Here is an 8,631-nt window from a genome sequence, read left to right as displayed (position 1 = left end):
TATGTCATTCTTTCACCATTAGCCAACACAAAAATAAGTTAAAATACTGAAGTATAGAAAGTTAAGTATAGAAAATATTGATTAAAAATCCCTAATTAGTACAATAAAAACAGTATGAGGTGAAATTCCATTAAAACACAAGTTCTAATGAGATTTTGAAAACCAAACCAGATTCCATAGGAAAAAAAGTGGAAATTCAAATGAATTAAGTAATAATGTCCAAAAGGATTTAAATCATATAGGACAAAGTGAAATGTTCAATAAAACTTTTACAAATCCTACAAGATTAACTGAAATTCCAACAGGATTTTTTTGACAAGGGTTTTAAATAAATTTTAAACAATCCAATTTTTTGGTTATGCATATTAACAGTTTTACTACAATTAAATGAAATTAATATAAATGTCATTTACAAGACAAGTACTCATAAACTGAGGAAAACTCAGTTTAAAACTAACCATTTGTCATGCTGGGTTAGTTTTGTGTTAGATAACAGTTAACCCAACACATCCAATCATTCAGAAACACGATATTCGTTCTTCTAACTTACTGCTTAAAAAAGCTCTAAATTGGACAACAAATGATGGCCTATTCCTGGAAAGTGTCACACGCAACCAGTGAACCTCGGGGGATTGAAATTCGCAGCACTTACCAGATTTTGTTGGATTAAAGGGAGTTTAAACAACATTTGGTGGGATCATCCGAGCAAAACCGCATCAGATGACACGATGGTATCGCAGTTTGAAGACAACAGAGCGAAAGCTAAATTTGGGCTGACGTTAATTAGTTCACCTGTCCAGATTCTGTTTGACGGTCAGTAAATCCACTACGTTAACCGAGACATGAAAATGTCACAATCTCACCGTACAATGGTTTAAACAAAACAAAGTACGTAAATTATAATACCCTTTGCTCAGCCAGGAGTGTTTTATGTTTATTAACAGCTATATTTACTCTGAGGTGTGTCAACAGCCCCAAATAGTCTTAACTCGACGATATATTATAAACACACTGACCAGCAAGTGGCGCTACAGGCAAATACGTGAAGATTTTCGGTTTGTCTGGTGAATGGAGCAAAAGCAAAAGTGGTTTTTAAATATTTTATGGCAAATACATTATTTATATAAAACTGGCCATTCCTAATGATGCTTAAATATTTATAATTTCACAAGATTTAGTAAAACAACAGGTAACCTCATGACATGTAATCCATTTTAAGAGCTAGTCTACGGTTTTGATTTGTTTCATTATTGACCAGAATAACAAACGTTTCATTTTTTGTCACTGAAAATTAATGTTATTCCACAAAATATTGATTTTAACTATTTAAGTTAAAACATGGGCAGTCTCACAGCAAGGTCGCTGCTTTGAGACTCGGCGGGTCAGTTGGCATTTCTGTGTGGAGTTTGCATGTTTTCCCCGTGTTCGCGTGGGTTTCCTCCTGCTCCTGTTTCCCACACAGTCCAAAAACATGGTATAGGGGAATTGGCTAAGCTAAATTGTCCGCAGTGTATATTTGTGAATTATTGTGTATGTTTCCTATATTGATGAGTTGCAGCTGGAAGGGCACCCCCTGTGTAAAACATATGCTGGATATTAAAACATTGGTATTAAATTGTCTAAAATATACTTTTAATAATGCAAAACATGCTCTAAATTAGTGATTTCCATAGTTGGGGTCGGGGCCCCATGGGGCGTTGCAGGACAATGTGAAGGGGTCGCCAAGTGATTAAAAAAAATCAAATAAACTATTAGAATTACCACATTTTTTACATAACCTACACAAGATTAAAATAGTATTTACTAGTTACATAAAAAACACTATGCAATAAAAAGCTATCAGCCTTTCAATATTAATAATATTATTTGTAACATTGAATATATATTCTGCTGAAAAATCCAGCGTAAACCAGCCTAGGCTGGTTTGCTGGTTTTAGCTGGTCAACTAGGCTGGTTTTAGAGGGGTTTTGGCCACTTCCAGGCTAGTTTCCAGCCATTTCCAGCCTGGTCTTAGCTGGTCAGCTATGACCAGCTAAATACAGCTAAAACCAGCTTGAGCAGCCTAGCCAAAACCAGCTATGTCCAGCTTAAAACAGGTTGGTCAAGCTGGTTTTAGCTGGATTTGGCTGGTCATTTTCCAGCCTGAGCAGCTAAGACCAGGCTGGAAATGGCTTGAAACCAGCCGGGAAGTGGCCAAAACCCCTCTAACACCAGCCTGGTCGACCAGCTAAAACCAGCCAACCAGCCTAGGCTGGTTTAAGCTTGATTTTTTTTAGCAGGTAGCGTCAGTTGCAGCAACTTTGACACCTTTACGGAACTAACGTACTTTAAAAATAAAAGTTTTTTTTTAAAAGATTTAAAAAATCATACACAACTGAAGATAGAGGATGATCTTCATGTGACTGTCTCCAAAATTAAACCTTGCAGTAAACATTGTGCCCACCAGTCTCATTAGATTAGGTTAATATTAAATTAAACCAATGAATAATAAACAAAAAAGTAAAAATATGATTTTTAGATTTTTGCACTTTTTTTTAGCATATTGTGTTGTAAATATGCTTGTGTTTATATAGGCCTAATTGTGTGTGTGCACCATTGTGTGCAAAACTTGTTCAGTTGAAGTCCGAATTATTAGCCCACATTTTTTATTTTTGCCATGATGACTGTAAATAATATTTAACTAATTTGTTTCAAGACACTTCTATACAGCTTTATGTGACATTTAAAGGCTTAACTAGGTTAATTAAGTTAACTAGGCAGGATAGGGTAATTAGGCAAGTTATTGTATGAGGATGGTTTGTTTTGTGGACTATCGAAACAAATTTGCTTAAAGGGGCTTATAATTTTGACCCTAAAATGGTTTTAAAAATTAAAAACTGCTTCTATTCTAGCTGAAATAAAACAATTACTCCAGAAGAACTTTCTCCAGAAAAAAAAAATATTATCAGACATACTGTGAAAATGTCCTTGCTCTGTTAAAACATAATTTGGGAAATATTTAAAAAAAGAAAAAAAAAAATTAAAGGGGGTCTAATAACTTCAACTGTATGTTTAAAACCACCTCAGAGGATAGTGGGCGTCGCTGGTCACTGAAATTGTATTTTAGGTGTCACAGGCTCAAAAGTTTGAGAACCCCTGCTCTAAATGACAAGTCTTATTTTGAGAACCCCTGCTCTAAATGACAAGTCTTATTTTGAATTTGGGAAAAAAGAAAACCTTTGTCAAATGCCACATCATCATTTTCAAGTAATAATGATCATTTCTTTATTGCTGCTGATTAAAATAATGATCAAGATGCTATAAATCACACAACAGGCATAAAAGGATATATCATTTATTGCACTCTAGTGCATTTTAACACGAAAATGAACAATTTTCATTACAAAAGCAGGACATAGTTTCACTTGGTGACTTTTAAAAATCTTGTTAAAGACAAGTTATTCCTCATACACATTCTCATGCAGTAAGTTTGGCTTGTTTGCAGTTTTGGACGTATTTTGTAGGCTTATAAATTGCTCAGGATGCATTAACAATCTGCTTTTGTCCAGAGTTTACTTTAATTAATGATCATGCGACTGGCATTGTGTTGTTTTGTTGAGGTGTACATTTCAGCTTAAAATTTAGAAAAGTATAAGAAGGAGAAAAAAAAAAACTTTTTACAACACATTACAAGCCCTACAGGCTCAGTCCTTCAGTTTAGGGATTCATATCAGTCCCGAGACCCATACATCCACCATTAACAACTTCAGTGTCCAAAATATTACAAATTCAGTCAATATAATGTATTTATAAATGTGTAAAATGACCAATAAACATGTTGAAGTCTTTAATGTGCTTTTTTTGCATTTTGTAAAATGCATAAAATACATACTGTGAGTGCAGGATTTATTATTAAAATAATAATTCATAATTTGTTGACTATGTTGGGTATAGATTACATCTCAAACTAAATCTTTGGCAGTTCTTGTTTTATAAAAGTGCTGTTGACACCATCAAAAGTGTCCCTTATCTTAGAAAGCCCTATAATGGATTTTCTTTTACATATATATACCATAATACCCTGGCAAAATGTTAGTGGAACATAATCTAAGCATGTATTTGTGCTAAAACACCTTCATTTTTACAATATAATGCACAAAATAAAGGAGCCTATCTAATGTGGTCACTTTTAAAAAGATACATTCAAAAACTCGTAGCCTAACAGCTGTAAAGCATACCGGAAAAGCACTCATTTTATACAAATTCTTCAATTAACATATTAACAACAACATAAAAGGCCAAAAAGCATGTTCTTCAAAAGCATCATAAATAATCAGTTGTGTAGTTGTGCTGCATGTGCATCTAAAGCATAAGAATATTACCCAGAATAAATGTTATCTGACTGCAAAAACCCTCCAACCAAATGGAAAAAAAACACTTTCATTGTGTGCAGATGTGAACTGAAATACAAAAGGCAACAAAGCTGATTAACATGGACAATTTTCCCTAAAAGTTTACATTGAGTCCTGGTATTGAAAGCATGTTTCCATCATTAGAAAAAGAAAAAACGAATATATATATTGCAAATTTGCTTTCATCTCACAATTCTGACTTCCTGGCAGTTCATTTCACAGTGGCAACTCCTGGTAAAAGCAGGGACTAAGCCGAAGAAATGTAAGTGAACTATGACTTCCTTATTTGCAAGTGAGGAAAAAAATGAGGTAAAGTTGGTTTTATATTCGCACATTCGTTCATTTTAACTGTCCCCATATTGTTTACCATGCTAATTTTAATAATCAGTCTGAAACTATATATACTTTAAGGCTGCATCTGAAATCGCATACTTCAATACTATATAGTACTCTAAAACAGTTGCTGCATTCAAATTTACACATGTATACTATGCCCTAAAAGTATGTCCTTTTTTGTAAAGGAAAATTATATACTTTTGAGTGTGTGACAGAAGATTATGCAAGCTTTGGGACATACTACTTCCTTAATAACAGATCATTATGATGCGTATCTATGCCTCGGCAATCATCCCGACACATCATCCTCATTACCTACCTAGATATTGATTAACAGTCCTTTAAACAACTTTACCAAAGCTTCTCTACTTGACGCTTAATCTTGTGCATCCGCCATGTTTGTAGTTTGTTTACATTTTTTTTTCTTACCCGAGTTTGTAGTTCAAATCAAATTCACGTCCGACGTGCAATGTATTGTGGGCAATATTAGTGGTTAGAGCATAGGTCTTAGATTTCTGGAGGGCTGCAGCTCTGCACAGTTTTGCTCCAACCTTGATCAAAAGCAGCTGATCCAACTAATCAACAACATGTTTAAGACTACTAGACACTACAAAATCAGCTGTGTTTGATTAGGGTTGGAGCAAATCTATGCAGAGCTGCAGCCCTCCTGGAATTGAGTTTGAGACCTATGGGTTTTTACCGGAAATTGTAAACCATCGGGGAACCTTTGGCATATTCTTTTCAACATTTTACAGTTTGGGACATACTAATTCTATTTTTGAATACTATTTAGGATGGATAGTATGCAAATTGAGATGCAGCAATAGATACATGCTATGCTATCCCATGATGCCCCATGAGAGAATTTATGTATCGGACTGAAGCGACGCAACTGATGTGTGTAGGTCACGTGAACATGACAAAAAGCCAGACAAAGGAAGTCCAAGTTACATTCATACTACTCGCATTCATACGGTATAGAACGTACTTTTCTAACGGTCGAGTAGTACATTTAAATTCAAATGCAGTACCTACTGAGTAGTAGGCGATTACGGATGCAGCCTTGAGCAGGTCGCACACTGGATGTGCCCCGGCGCGCACATGACTGTTGAAAGTATCGCACACCAGACGTACACATTCGCATGTTAAATTTCAAATTAAACTAATGAGATAGCGCTCTGTGACGCGGCAGAAATATGAACAGTGTCCCAAGCCGCCACCGACTTGTGGCACCGGTGTGCATACCCTGATAGAAACCTATGCTTAGAATTCTGAAATTCATGGCGCGTCGCCGAGCGGCACATCTGGTGTTGGACCCCCTTTAGTATGACTTTAAAACAACATTATAAAATTGACTGTGAACAATGTTGTACTTTAATATTCATTAGCTGCTAATATGATTTCCCTATTTACAATAGGCAAATAATACTTTTCTGAAATTATATTATAAAGAAGAATGTCTGAATGTGCGGATATAAAACCAACTTTACTGCAATGAAGAAAAATTGCAAATTAGTATATAATTCTTAGTGTCCAATTTTTTTTCTCAGAAATCTTTTTTATATCTCAACATTGAGTTTATTCTGACGTTTCTCTCAGAATTTAGTGTACTTTATTTTTATTATTTACATTAAAATTCAAAAGTTTATATCTTTCATTTGTAGCTTTTTATCTTTCATTTTTGTATGTTTGTGTGTGTGTGAAAAAAAATTATTTTGACTTTTTTTTCAATATAAGTCCATATCTTACACATTTTTTCCTAGAATCTTAAAGTTCTAAATTTTTTCTTCAGATTTAAAAAAATCGTAATTATAAGTGGGAAAATGAATTAAAAGGAAAAGTTAGAACTGCAATTAAAATAATGATAATTATAATATTCTTTTAATGGACAATGGACTAAACTTAATTCTGTCAACATTTACTCACCCTCATCTTACACTGAAATCTTTAAAACAATGCCTGCCCTTTCATTTTCAGGTGAACTGCTCTTTTCTATCATGAAGCAGATGTATGAGAGCGTGAGAGTGAATTTTCTTGTTGGTTAATATTGCAATCATTCGTCCATGTTGAAGAGGAGTTTAGGAAGCGTCCTTGAATCAATCTGAGGCAGGACAAGAAGGCAGTAAACGAAGAGCCACGCAGCCAAGAGGATGAACACAAGGTCAGACAAGGCTTCAGATGTGCTTTCTGGACTCTTTCTCTCTGAGCTGTAAAGAAACAAAACAGACAATGGCATATTAAGTTTACTCGCACTGTAGCTGCGTCCCAATTTAGAGGTTTCATCCTCCGAAGGCAGAACCATTGTAAAATGTGAAGGTTTTGTACAAAAGTGCTATTAAACTTTTTTAAACAATCCTTTTTTGTTCATTTACAGTGGGTTTAAAATTGGCGACCGCAAGGAAGTTGTGAATCATAGAAAAGTCAATCATATCTCAGTGATCAATGAAACTGTCATTGAAACATATGAGGCAGAATTGTTCAAGTAAATTATTTATTGCAAATAGTATGCTGTACCAAACAGAAACATTAATAGTATATGACAGCTAAAACAAAAAATCCAACCAAACCAGCAGTTACACATTTAGTAATTTATAGTAAAGAGAAATATTTAGGAATAAGCATTATATTGTATATATTTTTCAACTCTTCATTAAGGAATTACTCTACGTTATGGAGTATCATTAGTAACTATCATGAACTAATAGTAATTACTATAGTATACTTTAGCCTTTACTACAGTAAACTATATAAAAATAATAATAATAATAATAATAATAATAATAATAATAATAAAGTACCACAACAAATAAATGTACTTTAATGAGTCTAAATGAGTACTTTAAAATTGTAAAGTTAAAAAACATTATATTACTTACTATAAATTACTAAAATATTTTTGAGCACAGCATCAGATTCAAAGTTATTGCATCTTAACAATAACTTAATGTACTTCTCGAGGTATGGTCACGAGAAATCCTGCTTCAGAAATAACCCATCTCCCTCAGTTATCTTTCCATCAAGCAAATTTCTTGTGTCAGCCTAATGATTGATTGGCGACGTCATCGACCAAACTAGAGGTGGCTGTAATGCACCAAAGGTTTGTTGTCGACCATCGTAAAACAGGAAGAAAACGTCATTCTTGTCATTCTTAATTTACCTTCATCGGCTAGATAATGGCCTTCCAGTTCCGTGAATGTTGGTGCCGCCACTTACTGATCCACAATGGGTAAATGCAGCTTGTGTGGATGCTACTGTGCTACTTCACAAAAAATTGCTTTGCTACTGAAAAGTTATTTGATTTAGAAAGTAGCAATGCTACTGAAAAATGTAGCTAAGTTAGTAGTGTCACTACTTGTAGCGATGCTACTGCCCAACACTGCTGGCAATAGCAAGTCTCTGTACTTGCTCTGCCATAATATTTCAAAAAATTATTTCTTAGTCGAGAATTACAAATGGAAAAGAGAAAAAAGTATACACATAAACAAAAATAAAATAAGTAAAGTCTTATTTTAAAGTTCGAAAGCGTTTTTTTTGTTTTGTTTGTTTGTTCATATTGTGAAGCCGTTCCTAGAGAAACAGAATATTAAGTGGGTGTGGTTTGTTTCATCTACTACGAGCTTATTGGATGTAGTAAAAAGAAAGATCGATTCAAAGCAGCAGCAGCGTAGCAGATCTATTATGCCAAGACCAAACACATCAACATTATCATTCACATAATTTTTACCATACTAAATCTCTCCGAGAGTTGTCATGACAGAAAATAATTAATATATTTTTCATTATTTGAATTATGAAAACTTTGTTAAGATAAATAAACACATAAGAAATCAAATGATTAGCAGCATTCAATGAGTTTCTTCTGCAGCCTCTGAATCAGGACCGGCTTGTGTCTGTTAGCTTCATT

At 34.1% G+C, this 8,631-nt stretch overlaps 2 protein-coding genes across 46 annotated transcripts in view; both read right to left on the bottom strand.

Moving 5' to 3' along the window:
* Window positions 1–1,013, bottom strand: part of si:ch73-204p21.2 — a 38,230-nt gene extending 37,217 nt beyond the window's left edge. For 25 of the 39 annotated variants that reach the window (XM_073928337.1, XM_073928354.1, XM_073928345.1 and 22 more), the window contains exon 1: window positions 653–743. The gene's annotated coding sequence lies outside the window, so the exon portion shown is untranslated. Of the gene's footprint in view, window positions 1–652; window positions 744–906 lie in introns of those variants that run through there. The other 14 variants (XM_073928341.1, XM_073928359.1, XM_073928338.1 and 11 more) reach the window with 1 other exon arrangement.
* Window positions 1,014–3,318: 2,305 nt separating this feature from the next.
* The window catches only part of clmna (calmin a), a 60,925-nt gene continuing 55,612 nt past the window's right edge, over window positions 3,319–8,631 (bottom strand). For 2 of the 7 annotated variants that reach the window (XR_012393295.1, XR_012393298.1), the window contains exons 13-14: window positions 5,414–6,934; window positions 3,319–5,258 (exon numbers count right to left, since the gene is read on the bottom strand). Coding sequence is in view for 2 of the 7 variants with exons in the window: in XM_002665160.7 (XP_002665206.2) it covers window positions 6,781–6,934 (154 nt within the window). In the remaining 5 variants the exon portion in view is untranslated. Of the gene's footprint in view, window positions 6,935–8,631 lie in introns of all 7 variants that reach the window. The other 5 variants (XR_012393296.1, XR_012393299.1, XM_002665160.7 and 2 more) reach the window with 3 other exon arrangements.

Source organism: Danio rerio, chromosome 17 (assembly GCF_049306965.1).
Source record: "Danio rerio strain Tuebingen ecotype United States chromosome 17, GRCz12tu, whole genome shotgun sequence".
NCBI classification, from domain to species: Eukaryota; Metazoa; Chordata; class Actinopteri; order Cypriniformes; family Danionidae; genus Danio; species Danio rerio.
The sequence above is the reverse complement of the archived record's forward strand: the minus strand, read 5'-3'. Positions and strand labels throughout refer to the sequence as shown.